The sequence below is a fragment of the Hyperolius riggenbachi genome, chromosome 1, assembly GCF_040937935.1.
Source record: "Hyperolius riggenbachi isolate aHypRig1 chromosome 1, aHypRig1.pri, whole genome shotgun sequence".
Classification (NCBI taxonomy): Eukaryota; Metazoa; Chordata; class Amphibia; order Anura; family Hyperoliidae; genus Hyperolius; species Hyperolius riggenbachi.
This window is the reverse complement of record NC_090646.1, coordinates 294,476,489-294,496,735: the sequence shown is the minus strand read 5'-3', so window position 1 is coordinate 294,496,735 and position 20,247 is coordinate 294,476,489. Positions and strand designations below refer to the sequence as shown.

The 20,247-nt window shown below is 42.0% G+C and overlaps 1 protein-coding gene across 4 annotated transcripts in view; it reads left to right on the top strand.

Annotated features, from left to right (window-relative positions):
- Positions 1-20,247, top strand: part of TMPRSS9 (transmembrane serine protease 9) — a 394,042-nt gene that overhangs the window by 245,234 nt on the left and 128,561 nt on the right. For all 4 annotated transcript variants that reach the window (XM_068233739.1, XM_068233736.1, XM_068233737.1 and 1 more), the window contains 2 exons: positions 8,593-8,867; positions 9,613-9,749. In XM_068233739.1, the coding sequence (XP_068089840.1) occupies positions 8,593-8,867; positions 9,613-9,749 (412 nt within the window). The remainder of the gene's footprint in view (positions 1-8,592; positions 8,868-9,612; positions 9,750-20,247) is intronic.

The window sequence follows — 20,247 nt, the reverse complement described above, 5'->3', positions numbered from 1 at the left end:
GGTGCTGTGGATGCTTGAATTGAGAACTAGGAAATAGGTGTCATGGATGGTGTGCAGATTGGTTGTATGTATCCCTGGAATAGGCGTGATGAGAAGATCCCTATGGAAGATGCAGATGAGAATGCATGAAGCTGCCTGCAGAAGTGCAGGCCGCTTGGAGGCTAATGGTGGCAAATGGGACAGTAATGAGGAAAAGGGATAGATATGAGTATAAAAATGCACTACATATTTGACAACTGAAATATCTGCAATCACCATGAAGAAAATAAAAATAATAAAGAGGCGCCAGATTACTAAACTTTATACAGCACGAACTTTGAGACCCTATTGGTTCTATGACATGTAGCCATGTTCCTGGATAGTGCACTATCTATAACATCAGAAGATGGATTTGTGGAGTAAAGTCACAATAAGGATATAGAGCGCAGAATCAGAAGTGATCCAGAAGGAGGCGTGGAAGGAAGACAGTTTTGTTATAAATAGAAGAGGGTGTTCCCGCTATGACCCAGTCACAGCGTCATCACACCGACGAAGCTCACGTTGGTGGGCGTAACGCGTATGTGGGCGTGGCCAATACGCTGGTGGTGGAGAGCTACTCCAGGCGTCTGCACGAAGGGGATGCATGACACGTTACAAGCCAGCAAAATATCACACACACACAGGTACCTGTATACTGCGGGACGCCGCAGTCAGAAGCCTTGACGACCATCAACTGAGGCAGCGAGAAGGTAACACCTTTATGCTGAGGGAAACACCCTAGAGGCCATACAGCCTTGTGGAGAGCCAGAGGGCTCATGATGGTATGGTGTGTCGAGGGAAGCCTGTGATTAACTCCATAAGGAAGCATTGAAAGATATGTGATTTGCAGAGGTTGGGCGCAGTTGCTGAAGATATTCTCTGAACTGTGACAAAGTGCTGCATGAGGAATTATTAAATTTGTATATTCCGGAGTGAATACAGATAGGCGGACTTGCCTTGGCGGAATTGTTGTCATGCAATCACCTCCATTTGATTAGCCATTAGGGATTGGAATATTCTATGGTTGATGAATGAAGGTTGGATGTGTATGGTGTGACCAGGAGCGCTCCTGTTAATCCAGCGTGGGATGGGATTTTTAAGGGGTGGGGGCTTGAAGGGAATTATTGTTGTGTAAAATCACCTTTGATATAATAAAGATTTATATAGTAAGCGAGTGGCGGTCCATTAGTGCATGTGATGTTCAGAAGAGGTTGGTCCTGCCTTCCCCCACAGCTGTGAGGTTTTACTAAATAAGTGATTGATCTGTGCTCCAGATTGGTGTTGTTTGTGCAGAAATGTATTTTGAGGTGTTTTACAACTGTAGCACTTTACATGTAAAAATTAGGAAGGGTGAAACATGAAAAAGTGTACTTTTCCCCAACAAAATACCTGTAAAATTAAACAATTCTTGGGGAAAAAAAACACTACCTAAAGAAAGCTTAGATTGTCATCATAAAAACAATATACTGAATGTATTACTTTGGGGGCATAAGTAATAAACAGTCATTACTGTATCAATAGTGACACAGCTGAAATGGGAAAATTGACAGGAATCCTAAAGTAAACCTGTAGGAAAAAAGTGCCTCTGGGGGGTACTAACCTCAGGAGGAGGAAGTCTCAGGATCCTAATGAGGCTTCCCCTGTCCTCCACAGCCAGCTTGTTTCAATGCTGGATCCCCCGCAGTGACACACACAATAATATTTACATATAGCGGTGCGCGCAGGCGCACTACCAGCTTCTCACTTGGGCTCCGGCAGAAATAGCCCAGCCCGATCGGGTCCGCCAGAACCCATTGGAAAGCCGCTACTGCACATGCCTGCACCGCCAAGAAGCAAAGCTTTTCATCCCAGAATAAACCTCCATTCTTATACAATACTCTGTGGATAGTTATAGACTATCTACATACTTTAATTTATCAGAAGACACAATTCTTTCACCCATGGAAAGCTCATAATTTACATTAACCACTTGAGGACCACAGTCTTTTTGCCCCTTAAGGACCAGAGCCATTTTTTCCATTCAGACCACTGCAGCTTTCACGGTTTATTGCTCGGTCATACAACCTACTATCTAAATGAATTTTACCTCCTTTTCTTGTCACTAATACAGCTTTCTTTTGGTGCTATTTAATTGCTGCTGTGATTTTTAGTTTTTATTTTATTCATCAAAAAAGACATGAATTTTGTCAAAAAAAACGATTTTTTTTTTTAACTTTCTGTGCTGACATTTTTCAAATAAAGTAAAATTTCTATATACATTTTCGTCCAAATTTATTCTGCTACATGTCTTTGATTAAAAAAAAACATTCAGTGTATATTTATTGGTTTGGGTAAAAGTTATAGGGTTTACAAACTATGGTGCAAAAAGTGAATTTTACCATTTTGAAGCATCTCTGACTTTTCTGAGCACCTGTCATGTTTCATTAGGTGCTAAAATTCCAGGATAGTATAAATACCCCCCAAATGACCCCATTTTGGAAAGAAGACATCCCAAAGTATTCACTAAGAGGCATGGTGAGTTCATAGGAGATTTTATTTTTTGTCACAAGTTAGCGGAAAATGACTCTTTGAGACAAAAAAAGTTTCCATTTCTGCTAACTTGTGACAAAAAAAAATGAAATCTGCCACGGACTCACTATGCCCCTCTCTGAATACCTTGAAGTGTCTACTTTCCAAAATGGGATCATTTGTGGGGTGTGTTTACTGTCCTGGCATTTTGGGGGGTGCTAAATTGTAAGCACCCCTGTAAAGCCTAAAGGTGCTCATTGGACTTTGGGCCCCTTAGCGCAGTTAGGCTGCAAAAAAGTGCCACACATGTGGTATTGCCGTACTCAGGAGAAGTAGTATAATGTGGTTTGTGGTGTATTTTTACATATACCCATGCTGGGTAGGAGAAATATCTCTGTAAATGACAATTTTTATTTATTTTTTTTACACACAATTGTCCATTTACAGAGATATTTCTCCCACCCAGCATGGGTATGTGTAAAAATACACCCCAAAACACATTATACTACTTCTCCCGAGTACAGCCATACCACATGTGTGGCACTTTTTTGCACCCTAACTGCGCTAAGGGGCCCAAAGTCCAATGAGTACCTTTATGATTTCACAAGTTATTTTCAGACATTTGGTTTCAAGACTACTCCTCACGGTTCAGGGTCCCTAAAATGCCAAGACAGTATAGGAACCCCACAAATGACCCCATTTTAGAAAGAAGACATCCCAAGGTATTCCGTTAGGAGTATGGTGAGTTCATAGAAGATTTAATTTTTTGTCACAAGTTAGCGGAAAATGACACAAAAACAATAAAAATCAATTTCCGCTAACTTGTGACAAAAATAAAATCTTCTATGGCCCTAAACCGTGAGGAGTAGTCTTGAAACCAAATGGCTCAAAATGACCTGTGAAATCCTAAAGGTACTCATTGGACTTTGGGCCCCTTAGCGCAGTTAGGGTGCAAAAAAGTGCCACACGTGGTATTGCTGTACTCGGGAGAAGTAGTATAATGTGTTTTGGGATGTATTTTTACATATACCCATGCTGTGTGGGAGAAATATCTTTGTAAATGGACAAATGTGTGTAAAATAAAATCAAAAAATTGTCATTTACAGATATATTTCTCCCACCCAGCATGGGTATAGGTAAAAATACACCACAAAACACATTAAACTACTTCTCCTGAGTACGGCAATACCACATGTGTGGCACTTTTTTGCACCCTAACTGTGCTAAGGGGCCCAAAGTCCAATGAGCACCTTCAGGCTTTACAGGGGTGCTTACAATTTAGCACCCCCCCCCCCACACATGCCAGGACAGTTAACAAACCCCACAAATGACCCCATTTTGGAAAGAATACATGCTAAGGTATTCCACGAGGGCCATGGTGAGTTCATAGAAAATTTTATTTTTTGTCACAAGTTAGCGGAAAATGACATTTTGTGAAAAAAAAAAAAAAAACAATTTCTGCTAACTTGTGACAAAAAATAAAATCTTCTATGAACTCACCAGGCACCTCACGGAATACTTTGGGGTGTCCTCTTTCCGAAATGGCATCATTCGTGGGGTCTGTCCTGGCATTTTAGGGTCTCTGTAATCATTACATGTATGGCCAATATTAGGAGTTTCTGCTATACTCCTTATATTGGGCATACAAGTAATGCACTCTGGGCTGAAAGGAAAAATGACCGTCAAACAATCAATCAATCAATGTGGATGAACAAATATCTGCCAAAAAAACGTGAAAAAAAAGAGGGGAAGGCGTCTGTCAGGACATAGGAGCTGCCACCCAAAAACGTCCAAACCCACTCAGCTCGTATGCCCTGGCAAACCCGATTTATACATTCACACCGATCGATGTGGATGAAAAAATCATTGCCATAGATCTTTTTTGATACAAAGTGCTTGCCAGTGACTTTTGTAAATCTTTAGCTGACACTCTAGGATTCTTCTTCACCTCATTGAGCATTCTGCGCTGTGCTCTTACAGTCCTCTTTACAGGACGGTCACTCCTAGGGAGAGTAGCAACAGTGCTGAACTTTCTCAATTTATAGAAAATTTGTCTTACTGTGGACTGATGAACTGCAAGGCTTCTGGAGATACTTTTATAACCTTTTCCAGCTTTATGCAAGTCAACAATTCTTAATCTTAGGTCGTCAGAGCTCTTTTGTGCGAGGCATCATTTACATCAGGCAATGCTTCTTGGGAAAAGCAAACCCAAAACTGGTGTGTTATTTATTGGGCAGGGCAGCTGCAACCAACACCTCTAATCTCATTGATTGGACTCCAGCTGGCTGACACCTCACTCCAAACTTGGAGATGTCATTAGTCTAGGGGTTCACATACTTTTTCCACCTGCACTGTGAATATTTACATGGTGTGTTCAATAAAAACATGGAAACATTTAATTATTTGTGTGGTATTAGTTTAAGCAGACTGTGATTATCTATTGTTGTGATGAAGATCAGATCACATTTTATTTATTTATTTATTTTGTATGTCAAAGTCATTTATTTTAGTACTATTGATCTCATCTCAATAAAGTTCTCTTCATACAAAAATGAATACAGTCCAAATTATCCTGCCAGTCTCCAACATGTGTCCATGACTTTTCTGTGCAAATGTTTCCCGCTCTCTGAACAAAGAGTGTGCTCCATAGTGTAACAAGAAGTTCTCCTTTCAGTCTGAAAATATTCTTAACAAGAGAAATGGCTCTCATTCATATGGCGTCTCTCATGTACGCACAAGTTTTCTTTTCATTTAACCAGCCTGGCAGTATGGACGAGCTCAGCTCGTCTATTACTGCCGGAGGCTGCCGCTCAGGCCCTGCTGGGCCCATCTTTATCAAATAAAAAGGTGCAAACGCAGCCAGCACTTTGCCAGCCGAGTGTGCTACCTGATCGCCGCCGCAGCGCTGCGTGCAGCAGCGAAAGAGGGTCCCCCCAGCCGCCCGAGCCCAGCGCAGCCGGACCAAACAGTTTAGGCCAGCCGTCACTCCGCTCATCGCCATGGCGACGAGGAAAGCGAAACAAGAAAGGCCGCTCATCGCGGCCTTTCTTGTTACTTCTGATCGCCAGAGCCGATCAGAAGTACGCAACAGGAGCGCCCTCTAGTGGGCTTTCATGCAGCCAACTTTTAGTTGGCTGCATGCAATAGTTTTTTTTTTTAATTAAAAAAAAAACGTCCGGTCGCCAGCCTGGCGATCTTAATAGAATGCCAGACTGGTTAAAGAATTTCCCACACTCTGAACATGAAAAACCAGATTCCCCTGTGTGACTTCTCTGATGTCTACAAAGGTTTGCTTTGTGTCTGAAGCATTTCCAGCACTCTGGGCAGGAAAAAGGACATTCTGAGTGACTTCTTGGATGTGCAAGAAAATTGTGTTTCTCACTGTAACATTGCCCACACTCTGAACAAGAAAAAGGATGTTCTCCTGTGGGACTTCTTTGGTGTACAATAAGGCTTTGCTTTACACAGAAACATTTCCCACAATGTGAACATGAAAAAGTCTGCTCTCCTGTGTGGATTCTCTCATGGACAAGAAGTTTTTGTTTTTCAAGGAAGCATTTCCCACACTGTGAACATGTAAAAAAGGCTCTGTTGTGTGACTTTTTTGGTGTCTCTGAAGATTCGATTTGTCTGTGAAACATTTCCCATACTCTGAACAACGAAAAAGCCACTCTCCTGTGTGTCTTCTCTGCTGGATGAGAAGGTATACTTTGTCTGTAAAACATTTCCCACACTCCAAGCAAGAAAAAGGATGCTCTTCTTTGTGAATTATCTGGTATCTAAAGAGGTTTCCTCTTCAATTTAAATGTTTTCTGCAGTCTGGACAGGAAAATGTATGGTCACCTGTCTGATCTCTCTCATGGGTAACAAGGTCTTATTTTTGTCCGATACCTGCATCGAATTCTGATTAGGTAAAAAGGCCTCCCCCTTTGTGAACTCTCTGGTGGGCAAGAAGGTGTCCTTTCTAATTAAAACATTTCCCACACTCTGAACAGGAAAAAGGTTGCTCCCCTGGATGAATTCTCTCATGTACAAGAAGGAAGCCTTTTCTGCTGAAACTCTCCACACTCTGTACATGAAAATGGCAGCTTGTGTAGGTGGGTCTTCTGGGGTGCAGCGAGATTTGCTTCAGTCTTATAGCATTTGCTGCATTCAGGACACGTAAATCTCTGATGTGCTATCTGATGTATTACAAAACAGTTTTTCCAGATTAGATGGATCTGTTGCTGTATTGGCTCTGGGATATGGCAGATGGATATCTGAGGTGACAGCATGTGATTTCTCATAAGACTCCTCACCATCAGAGGGAGCTGCACTGTGACCTCTGTGATGGGAGTTTCCAGTAATAGGGTTTCCTTTTGGAGAACGTTGTCTGATGCCATTATCTTCTGCAGTGTCACCGGGACGTGACATAAGATTTCCCTCTGAGGTGTTCCCAACATCGTGTCAACCGGCTGAGTGACTTCTCCCATGTATAAGAAAGTCTTTGTCAGGATGCTCTCTTGTGTGTGTATTCTCTGGTGATTAGGAAGGCATCCTTTGTGACTGAAACATTTCCCACATTCTGAACAGGTAAATGGATGTTCCCCAGTGTGTCTTCTCTGGTGTATAAGAAGTTTGTCTTTTCGACCAAAACATTTCCTACACTCTGAACAGGAAAAAGGCTGCTGCCCTGTGTGATTTTTGAGGTGCCTTATAAGGGTTTCATTTTGGTTTAAACTTTTCCCGCACTCTGAAAAAAAAGGATGCCCTCCTTTGTGAATTCTCCTGTGTTTAAGAAGGTCTCCTTTTTGTACAGAAACATTTCTCACATTCTGAACAGGAATAGGGACGCTCACCTATGTGAAATCTTTTATGACTAAGTAGAGTTTGTCTATGTTACATTTCCCGCATTCTGAACAGGACAAAGGGCATTCTCCTGTGTGAATTCTCTCGTGTTCAAGAAGGTATCCTTGTTGTGCTAAAACATTTCCCACACTCTGAGCATGACCATTGAGCCTTTAAGGGAGTGCCTCTTCAGGTGTGAAACAAGAGATGTCCTCATCATGTCACTCTCCTCTGCAGACGGCTGATCACTTTTAACATGGGGTCTGTGAGCCCCTATGATAGCAGAAGCCCCCTGTGTTGCCACACACTGAAATACTGTGAAGATATTAAATCACTGGCCTTACATGATGATCTTGTGGAGCTCTGAGCTCCTCCCCCTTTTCCTAATTCTTAAGCTCCAATGGTCAGACAGAAAATACAGATTTCTGTGATATCAGCTTTTCTTATCTCCTCTGCTGCCACTTTCCTCAGTGTTTTCGCTCTACTTCCTCCCACTTTACTTCTAACCAAGAACTTCCTGCCTGTAAGACCCGCCTCTTCCTGTCTCTGTGTTCCACAGCTTTACTACCCGAGAATCCTGCTGCGAATGAAGAATGTCATGTCATTACTATCCATGCCTCCCAACTTTTTGAGATAAGAAAGAAGGACACTTAAGCAATGCCCCTACTACACCCCTGATCACACCACACCCACACCCCTAATCACACCCTCAGACACACCCCAAGTCACGCAAACCATAAAGATTTCCTAAGAAAAATATGTTATAATTCAAACCACACTGGTCCTTTTCCTTCAGATTAACATTTGAAAATAAATGTATCAATTTAAACGATGGGGATAAAGTTTAGAATCAATTAAACACATTTTCAAGTAGGAAAATACAAACCTTTTTTTTTAAAAAGAGGGACAAATGAGGACGAAAGAGAGGGACAGAGGGACAAGGTCCCCAAAGAAGGACTGTCCCCCCAAAAGAGGGACAGTTGGGAGCTATGCTATCTTCATTACATTGTGCTGTGCTATATGTTCCTGTTATGTTCAGATCACATTTTATGACCAATTTGTGCAGAAATCTATATAATTCCAAAGGGTTCACATACTTTTTCTTGCTGCTGTAAATGGAAAATAGTGATTGTACTGTATATACACCGGTAAACTGACTTGCTTCTGTCCAATGCTCATGCTATAATTCACTTTCTATCTTACATTTCTGGATATCTTTTATTTACAAGTACTCTGCAGTTTTCAGGACCCCGCTGTTTGGGTGGCTTACATTGGATCTACATCTCTCAGTGGCTTGGACAGTGGTACTGTGAAGGCTTACATTAAAAATATTGTTAAGCACCCATCCTATGATCCAGACACAGCAGACTACGATGTGGCTGTATTAGAACTGGATTCTGAACTTCGATTCAACAAGTACACTCAGCCAATCTGCCTTCCTGCTGCCACTCACATCTTCCCTATGGCAAAGAAGTGTATCATCACTGGATGGGGATACCTCAAAGAAGATAACTGTAAGAACTGTAACCTAAACAGCTATGACTCTAAATTGCTTAAAGCTGATGTATAATGTTATGGCATTTTATAAATGTATTATGTTTAGTAGTAAAAAAAAAATTAGACATCCACTGTATCTTAAATTGTGCATGTAAATATTTAATGTTCACCTTGTGCAGTTCACCACTGCATACTGGAAACACTTCTCAAGATGCTCCGATCACAGTTTGATTCTTGTCAAAGTCTCCCAGATCCTTATTTCCAGCACATTGCCTTCAAGAACTGTTCACTTGATACATAGTACTGTATATCACAGCTCATAAGAGATGCCGATGTAACAAGATAATGTTATTCACTTCACCTTTTAAGGTCTTTAATATTATGACTGATATTATCCACTATCTTGTTACAAGTGTGCTTACATTCTTGTATGCGTGCATGACATGATGATGGCATCACTGTGGAGTTCTACACTCTGTCCAAAAACTGATAGCTTGAACAGAGGCGCAAACACAAGAATAAAATTATGCTAAAAAACGTTTAAAATGGGAGTTAGTGGTGGACTTACCTCCCCAATAAGTAGACACTATTCTGTTGATTTTGGTCAGCAATTCTCTTCTTGAATACTCCGCAATGCGTTTTGCAGGTACAGTGTAATCCTGATTCATTAGACAACTATCTGAGCAACTATAGTATGTCATGAATCAAGCCAAGCGCCAGAGAACTAGAGTCATTAATACATATTTACATGTTTCTATACAGTAGTGAAACCTGAAGTTCTTCAGAAAGCTACAGTGGCCCTCATGGATCAATCTCTCTGCAACAGCTTGTACAGCAATGTGGTGACAGACAGAATGATGTGTGCAGGTTACCTGGAGGGCAAGATTGATTCATGTCAGGTAAATATCTGAATCATTAGCATAGTATAACAACAGTTCTTTATACTTCATGTTCATGTTTAACACTGGATAACAGACATTATGTATTGCAATGGGCAGATATCATAGTTTTGTTTCGCTGCTGCTACATGAAGATACCTGCATACAGACACAACTGTTTACTTGCAGACCCAGTGCTAATTTAAATCTAGAATGTAGTAATTACAGAAGTCATGTTAGGTGTCACTCCAGTATTACTTTTTATAGATCCTGTCTACTTTATTTCTGCATATTATAGAATACATTGTGTAATAATATTTTCGGCTCTTCCTGTAAAGCTGGGAACAAATACCATGTTAGGTTCAAATGATAGCCTGTTAACAGTCCTGATATTAAAAAAGGATATTAAATACAATTGTAATGGGATCTCAGGGTGAGGGTAACCAGGGGATAGTGCACCATAGCAACTTTCCACTCGCATGCAGCCTAATAGTCTAAGGCCAGCCTTGGTTCCACCTACTAGCTTTACGTTAAATATAACATATTCATATGTTACAATGCATATTATAAATAAGAAGAAAAAATGATTTCAAAATTGAGAAGGGAGACATTATTTTGTGTGACAGTTTTATTTGCTGTGTGCTGAGGGTTCCCTGCTGGAGCTATCCTAACCCCCACTCTGCCCACATACACATATACTGTAGTTAGTCCATCAAGTCTAACAAGAAAAATGGTACAACACTGTCCTTCATCTACACATATATCAATTTATTCAGAGAAAAGCGAAAAAGCCCTCTCAAGGCTTGGCCCAATTGGCATTACAAAAGAAAACATTCCTTCACTACTTTAGGTGACAGTCACATAAATCCCTTGATCAATACTGCAGGGAATTGCCAAGCAATTATACCCATGAATGTCATTCAATGCAAGGAAAGCATCCAAATCCCCCTTTAAATGCAGATATACAATTTGCCATAGCTACTTCCTGTGGTAAGGCATTCCGCATTTCTTTCTGTAAATCAGGGCAGGGCAGGCTAAATTGCACCCAGGGCAAGGGTGTAAAAATTGCGCCTTCTGTTTCCCCCCCCCCCCCCCCCACCATGTGGACTCGTGAACCCTTACTGTTTAGGGAGAGTCACACAGCCACAGGTCACAAGTAGATCTGCCTTCTTACTAGTGACCAGCCGCTAATCCAGGAGGAAGCAGGGTCCAGGAGACTCATAGGCTAATAGAGCCCGGAAAGCCAACTCCTCAATGGGCGCGAAGCACTGACACCCTGCAGTACTGCTACAGGAAATCAGGTTTCATCACGTGGTGGTGACATGATGATGACTTGATGTTGGACGCAGGCAGCCCAGGAGGAGTCAAGGAAGGGGATCACGCTGGTAATCTTTATTCTTCTTCCATTTGGCTGAACCGCGCATCACCAGCTCCCTAGTGGTTATGTCCTTCTGCCTGTGCCCCCCCCCCCTTTTTATACTTGCTGGTCTGCGCCAAGGGCGGTCGCCCTGCCCACACTGTCCAAGAAACAACCCTGCTGTAAATAATCCCTTTTTAAATTGATGGCAAAACTTTCTTTTGCTCCATATGAAGATCATGTCCCCTTGTCCTTTGTACAAGTCTAGGGACAAAAAGTTCATCCCCTAAGCTTTTGTATTACCCTCTGATGTATTTATACACGTTAATCAGGTCACCTCTCATTCTTTTTTTACCCAAGATAAATAAGCCCAGTTTGTTAAACCTTTCTTGTTAAGCTAGACCTTCCATTCCTCTGAGGATTTTTTTTGCTTGTCTTTATATCTATTTTGGAACATCATGACCTTTCTATAGTGTGGTGCCCAAAACTGCCTTGAGATGCTTCAGATGTGGCCTTGCAAGTGGATTATATGGAGGGAGTGGTTAAATAGCATCTTGTGATTTAATTTGCTATTTTATACATCCCAGAATTTTATTTGCTATAGCTGCTGCTACTTGGCATTAAATGTGGTTAAAAGTCTTTCTCCAAGTATGATTTCCCCAGCTTTATAAGTTGCTCTACTGTTGGCATGTCCGCAGTGCATGACTTACCGGTAGACCTCTTGCACACTACATGCGATTCTGATTTTTTTTTATCTGATACGATTTTTAATTCCGATTAAAAAACGTACTGCATGCAGTATGTTTTTGAATTGGAATAAAAAATCGGATCAGAAAAAAATCGGAATCGCATGTAGTATGCAAGAGGCCTTAAAGGGGTTCTGTGGTCCTTTTTCAAAATGCAATTTAAATGAAGAGATATGTTGCTTTCATAAGTACAAATCTTTTTTCCCTTGTCTTGTTTAAAAACAGCTGTGCTGTCTCTCTCCTGCTCCTTTCTAATTATTTGTCTAGTTGGACAAATATTGTGCTGCAGGAAGAGGCAGACAATACAGCAGCTGTTCCTCCCTGCTATCTGCCTCTTCCTCCCCCTGCTGCACGTCATCTGATGAGTCATCCCTGAACTTTCTTTGTGCTCCAGCTAGCAGGGGGAAGATCTGCCTTGCTCCAGTGAGGCTGACAGCAGGTAGGAGAGATGGTAGTACAGCAAAATCCCTGTTGTCCAGAACTCAGGAAACCGGAAGTCTCAACTACAAGGCATGCCTGATGGATAACGATGACTGTTGTTTTGGGGGGTTTTGGGCAGGTTTGGAGGCATTACAATACTTACCGATACTCCAGTGACGTCTTTTAGGCTTTCTGCAGCTCCTAGTGGCTTTCCTTGGCCAATGCACGGAAGCCGGTATGTCACCTGACTCGATGCGGGTCAGGTGACATGCCAGTCTGCGTGCAGGGAGGATGCCGAAAACCCACTAGGAGCAGCAGAAAGGCTACAAAACATCGCTGAAGGCTTGGTAAGTATTTGGAAGGGGGGGGGGGGGGGAGGTTTGTGCTTTTTCAGATGGTTGCTCAAGCAACTGGCGAGCACATGTATCCAGCATCAGGCGATCCCCACCGGTGCCAGATACTGGGGACTCTGCTGTATTACTCTTTATTCCATCTGCTAGAACATTCATACATTATATGAGAAAGAATGGACTTAGCATTGACCCTTACAGTCATAGTTTCCTAATTTGAATATCATCTGATTATGCCAACTCCACTAACCAGTTTCTATCTACGTACCAATTTTCCCCTAGTCTCTGTATCCTCAGCTTCTGCACCAGGCTATTGTGGGGAACAGTGTCACAAGCCTTTGCAAAGTCTAAGTTTACTATATCTATCGCTTTTGCAAATTCTAAATTTGCATTTACCACTTCATTAACCCTCCTGGCGGTTAATTTTTTCTGCCAAATAGGCAGAAATCCATTTAAAAATTTATTTTTTTTTGTTTCATGTAAAGCTACCAGTGGTAGCTACATGAAACACCACTAGAGGGCGCATGTGTCCCTCTAGTGCGATCGTCGCCGGCATCAATAGCAAACAGGGGAACGCGTATATAACGCGTTCCGCTGTTTGGCTTCTCCTGTCGCCATGCCGACGATCGGAATGACGTCATGGACGTAAGCCGACGTCCTGACGTCAGATGCCTCCGATCCAGCCCATATGCCTGGAACTCATTGGTCCGGGCAGTGCAAGGCTCTGGCGGAGGGGGCCTTCTTCCGCTGCTGCGTGCGGGCGATCGCCGCAGAGCGGCGCCGATCAAGCTGTGCGCGCGGCTAGCAAAGTGCTAGCTGCGCGCACGGCACATTAAATGGGGCAAATTGCCCCACCAGGGGCAGAGATATCCTCCTGCGCGGCATAGCCCGAGCTCAGCTCAGGCTTACCGCCAGGAGGGCTAAAGATGAGCATGTTGGTCAGACAAGACATGTTTTTAGTAAACTGTGCTGTTGAACTGAAATTGGATTATTCTGTGCTATATAATTTTGTATAGAATACAATACCTTTAGTTTGTATAACATCCCTTAGGATACCTTCAAACAGGTTACACACAATTGATGTTAAATTTACAGGTCTATAGTTTCCTGGTTATGACTTGTTTTCCTTTCTTAAATAAGAGCCAAACATTAGCTGTACTCCAGTCATAGGGCATTGACCCTCTTGGAAGGGAATCACACAAAATAAGATAAAGTGGCCTATTGAATACTGAACTCAACTCCTTCAATACGCAGGGATGGATGCTATCTGGGCTATGTAATGCTTGTGTGCATAAGTAATACTGTCTGTTTACAAATCACAGGTGTAATGCTTGGTGGTTAAACTTTGACCACCAAGAGCAGCAAGACTGGTAGCTGATTAATGGAAGAGGTTACACAGGCTGCCCAGAGCAACTGCAGCTCTGGGCTTCCGATATCGCTACAAATAAGACGCAATGGCAGCGCAGTGCGATGTTGCGCTGCCCTTGCGATAGCAAGCACTCAGACAGGTACAAGACAGGACTATATATTGGAGTGTAACTAGACAAGTAAGACACAATGGTAGTGCAGTGCGATGTTGCGCTGCCTTAGCGATAGCAAGCACTCAGACAGGTACAAGACAGGACTAGATTGGAGCGTAACTAGTAGCAACCACAGCTCACAGTCACATCCACAGAAGCAGAGCGAGCAGGCTAACAACAATCACCAGCAAGCATCCACACAGACATAACTACAGGAAAGAACATAACTAATAGCAACCCCAGCCTATAGTTATGTTCCCAGAACTAGAGTAGCAGGTATACTACCAGTCACCAATGTGGTGATGGCAGAATCCAAGCTATCAGGATAAAGGACTTCACTGACCCACCGTGGATGCAATGAACGTCCATCAGGCATGGAAACTAGGCAATAAACAATAATACAGAAAAATAATAAACGGCTCAACTAATGGGGTCAAAAGTTGGGGGGTCGGCTTGCTTGCGAGTCATGTGCTAATGAAGCCCCCGCTTCCCCCGCTCCCCCTGCGGCCGCCGCTGCTATTACCTTAGTTCGGCGCCGCTTCTATTCCCCTGTCCTGCTCGTATAATTCACAGCAGCGCGCCCCATGTCGGCTGCTGTGATGAGGGAGGAAACCATAGAGAGCGGTTCCCATAGTAATGGCGATACACATCGCCGTTACAGGAAGCCGCTCTCTATGGTTTTCTCCGTCATCACAGCAGCCTACGTGCGTGGGGTGCGCTGCTGTGAATTATACGAGCAGGATAGGGGAATAGAAGCGGCGCCGAGCTAAGGTAATAGCAGCAGCGGCCGCGGGGGGAGCGGGGAGGGGCACTATACTAGCTATACTGGGGCACTATACTAGCTATACTGGGCACTATACTAGCTATACTGGGCACGATACTAGCTATACTGGGGCACTATACTAGTTATACTGGGCACTATACTAGCTATACTGGGCACGATACTAGCTATACTGGGCACTATACTAGCTATACTGGGCACTATACTAGCTATACTGAGCACGGTACTAGCTATACTGGGGCACTATACTAGCTATACTGGGCACTATGTTAGCTGTACTGGGGCACTATACTGGGCGTGATACTAGCTATACTGGGCACGATACTAGCTATACTGGGCACGATACTAGTTATACTGGGCACGATACTAGCTATATTGGGCACTATGTTAGCTATACTGGGCACTATACTGGGCACGATACTAGCTATACTGGGCATGATACTAGCTATACTGGGGCACTGCCTACCATACTGGGCACTATACTAGCTATACTGGGCACTATACTAGCTATACTGGGGCACTACCTACCCATACTGGGCACTATACTAACTATACCAAGACACACTGGGGGGATCACATGGACAGCATTTCCTACCCCAGGCTTATATGAGGGTCAATTATTTTTTCCTGTTTTTTCAGGTAAAAGTTGGGGTGTCGGCTTATATGCGGGTCGGCTTGCTTGCGAGTATATACGTTATATATTAGCAAGTCTGCATATATATTTATCAAGAACTAGCTAAAGCACAAGTAATAAGGTCGCATTGAACTACAATAACAGAACTATACAGAGTAGCACAGGGCCCAGCAGACCAGCATAGTGATCGCTATGATGGGCGAGGTCTAAAAGGGGAGACAGACTTTTATGCCGGTATCGACCAATGGATGCAAGCATGCAAATCACCACACAGCTGAATGGTAATCATTCAATCCTGAGCTGGCTTAATTACTATTTGCTAGCTGGTTGTGAATGCAAAGGACTCCCATAGGAAATACATGCAGTATTATGTAACAACATGCCTGCAGGAAATCCAGGGCTATCCGGCCGCAGCTCAGCTGCAACAAGCAATTGGTGGAATGATGACAGCATCCTGAGCTGCCCAGAACTGCAGAGCAATTGCAAATGACAATGTGACTCATTGTGAATGCACAACCGAATGCAGGCTCCACCGCAACGGACAGAACACTCCACAGGAGGAATCTTTACAGGCCATATGCCATATGCCCCATCTGTCTTCATCTTATTTAAACATGTCTTTGCACCTTCTTGTATTGTAATCAATATTCAAATTATATCTTAATTGTAATATCAATTGAAAACACCATACTTTTTGTTAGATTTAATAAGTATACAGAACAATCAAATAGCACATGAGAACCATTACAGTCTACTTTCTCTAGCACAATCTATTGCAAATAAAAAAGCTCAAGCAGACCCATCTGGAAAGGGAAACACATGCAATGTAGCCGCATGGCAAAAAAATTAAATAAAAAAAAGAACTAAAGAATTCAGTGGGTTTACACTAATTTTAAAGTTGTCTAGACACATCATTTTTGTATTATGCTGTCTGGAAAAGTCTTAGTAAATGAATGACAATCAGGGCAAAGGTCTGATAATGATATGAGACAGAATACAAAGAGTGAAGGATATGTGAGTCACAGTTGTTGTAGAAAAACAAAAAGCAGTTTGTGTAGCCAGCCAGCGGCTGCAGGAGTAGGTGTGAATAGGACTGTAAGACAAGTAGGGGCTGCCCCTGTGCACTGATCCCTATGTGAAATGGGCTGTGAACACAGGAGACAGAGAAGCCGGGTTTTAAGAGATGTCAACATATCTTTTAGATAAGTGGGAGGAAAGTTGGTAATTTTGTTTAGAACGCATTTTGAATTTTTGCAGTTAGTAAAGAAAATTATTTTTTAGGAAAACAAAATATTATTGCCACTTTAATGTACAAGAGCTGTATATGCTTTTCACATACATACTACTCTTTTTACCTGTTGTAAATATAACGTACAGTCTCCATGTACTGTCTTGCATGTACTGAAATACTTGACTACTTGAAACTGAAACTACTTGACTGGGGATATAAAATGGCATTATTGGATACATAGAAACTGATGTGTATATGAGAAGCTTTGAATATCTTCATTTAAACTGTTGCATTACAGATGAACTATATCAGGTGTGCCCACACTTTTTCGGCTTGCGAGCTACTTTAAAATTTGCAGAGTCCAGGAGATCTACCAACATTTAGGTAGCTAGGTATACGTGTCTTCAGTATAGGTAGATAGGTATAGGTGCCAGCTATGACGTCGCGGCGTCCTCCGCTGTACCGCCTCTCTCCTCTTCTGCCTTCTAATTGGCCAGCAGCCGGCAGCAGAATCTGATAGCTGCCAGCCGCAAAATTTAACATGATCTACCAAATAGGCGGATTGACCTATTGGGCACCCCTGATCTATATTAAGCATTCAGTAGAAGTTTCCACTAAATTATATCAGTCATTGCCCATACTTTTTCTCAGGAGATAATTTTTATCGTCTCTTTAAAGTAATGATTTATCATTTTACAATTGAAAAAGTGCCCAAAGTTGATGACAAAGTATTATTAAAATTATTTTGAGTATTTTCTTGCTTGATGGTGGTCAAAAATGCATTTTATCACAAGGTGTAAAAAATAACATGTAGGAGAAAACTCAGGAGAAAAAGTTAATTGCATATTGGCCATTATGTGTAATCTGCTTTGGAATGGGACTAAGCCATCTTTTCAAAACCTTGTCAAGACTGTATACGGCCTGCTTGAGGATTTGCTTGAAGTTTGTGCAGATTTTACGCAATTTTTCGAGGTTTGTCTTCACCTGTGATATTTAGTATTGTGTCTGTTCTGATCATATTTCTCTGTTCCTACTTTTTAGCTGTTATCTACTGGTTACAAACTAGGTTAAACTGAGCCCGTTGCTGTCAGCTATAACGTAAAACACAACTGATGTGCATGAGAAGGAATTTTCCATATTTTGGACAGTTCACATCTGTGCCTTGTAACTGAATGCTTTTTCCCAATGCATTTTTGTGTGCATTCTCGACCCAATATATACAAAATTAAAACACATACCGTAGCAACTGATGGACAACTGATTCATTTAAAACATATAAGTTATTATCAGTTGCCATTGTAAACTCAGTTTACACTCTGCTTCCCTTGACCAGTGCATCAGTATATTTTTCCCTTTATTATATATAATGCAGTGCATCTGTATATTTTTCCCTTTATTATATATAATGCAGTACATCGGTATATTTTTCCCTTTATTATATATAATGCTGTGCATTTGTATATTTTCCCTTTCCCTATATTCTTCTTTTTTTGTTCATAACCATTAGTTTTGTAAATTTTGTTTTTACTTTCCACAAAACACTATGCCCCTCTTCCCCTGGACACCCAAATATACAGAGTAGTGGAGCAGGAAAAGAGCCAACAGCATTGTGGCTTACCCACTGCTAAGCCAACCAATCCTCTGCATCTTGCAAAACACTACTGCTCATTGATAATGAACACATCAAGCATTTCCCTGGTGCTTTGGGAATGCCTGGTAATTTCAAATTGGCTTTACATGCTATCTCGGTCCATCATTTAAAGAACACCTGTGTCCTAATTGACACAGTTTATGATGAGGGTTAAGCCTGGTACACATCTTCAATTTTGATTGGTCAATAATTCACCAATTTTACCACCTCTATGTATCATGAGGGTCATACATGGAGGTGGTAAAATTGGGCAATGATTGGCCATGTGATTGATATCAGTCACACAATTAGTCATTTCCACCTGAACTAGGAGATCTTGTGTGCAGAGCTTTTAGCAACATGAATTTCCTTAGAGTAGTTGGGACATGTGTACTATACTAGCATAATTGGTTATATAGAGAGAACTTGAGTACAAAGACATAAAAAAAGTTTTTTCAAAACAATGCTTGCATTTTTGCGCCTAATAATAATTATTCATTGTGTATACTAAAAATTGTGAAGCACTTCTGAAAAAGTGATAAAAAATAATGTACGGAGAAACATAAATCCAGGGTGTGCAACTTAAGCCTTGTACACAAGTTAGATTGTTCTCAGCTGAGGTGGCCAGCCAGGGCTGCCTCTGCTGAGAATCTAGCGTGTGTACAGAGGCCCTGACTCCCCTTGATACATTAGCAAGAGATCAGACTGGCGGATTATCTTTGCTGAGGGCATTCTTTTCCTACTCACCCTGCCCGGTCCATGCTGCTCCATCATGCCCAATGCTGTTAGCCATCCTCCTCCCTCAACAGCAACAAAAAGTCTAGACTTGGTTCACACAGATCCTTTTTTTGTCCGTTTTGCCAGATCGAAAAACTGCAGTCGACAGATCCTATGCTATCAATAGGATCTGTTTACACTAGTTCAAACAGAGAGGAGAGGGAGAAAACAGACACTTGGGTAGGAGAGGAGATTGAGGGACGTTAAGGCAAATGCACAATATTGCAGTTACCTACCTGGGTACGGTATTACCTATGATTTCAAAGGATGTGCTAATGGTGGTGTGGTGATCCTCATAGGTCCAATAGCCCAGAGCAGAAGGAACGATCTTGGCCCTTTTCCTCCTGGAGGGTACTTTTCTGGTGTGAGCTGGTCCGCCTACTTGTCCACACAAGCACGTGAGCAAGCATTCCAGAGGACCTGAACTGGCTGTTTTGCCAGTCTGTCTCTCCTCCCAGTATCTAAACCCCCCCCCCCCCCGCCCACCCCATCTACACTAATTTTGTCTCATTTTCTTCCACCACATGTTGTACTAGTGTACACCTTTTGTATGGATTTAACATAACTACTGTAAATGCCTGAATTTTGGACAAGTGCCTGGATCATTCATTCTGTTTTGACTTATTAATTTACGCATGTCAGACCGCAATGCAAACTCCTGATTTTTCACACAATTTTTCCACACAAGCAGATGTGTTTCCCTAAGAAACCTATGGTGGAAACGCATCTGTTCCAGAACCCAAGCAGACTACAATGCACATTTGTAGATGCTGCACTGACTGCTCTTGTTGGCTGTTGGAGATCTGGTGCAGATATGAACTGAGCCTTAAATCTTGAAAATAACTTTGTTGGTGATTTGATAGTTTGATGATTTTTTTTTTATGGTAAGGATTGACACTACACTAGAAAAAAAATAGTTTTTGATTTTTTACACTGTGAGGCAGGGAGCACATTTATTAAGGCATGGGCGTTTTACTGCATACATGGAAACGCCCACCTCCACACATACAATTAAAGTCACTGGGCCACTCATAGACTAAACTTTTCTTACATTTGTTTGTATTTTGTTATCG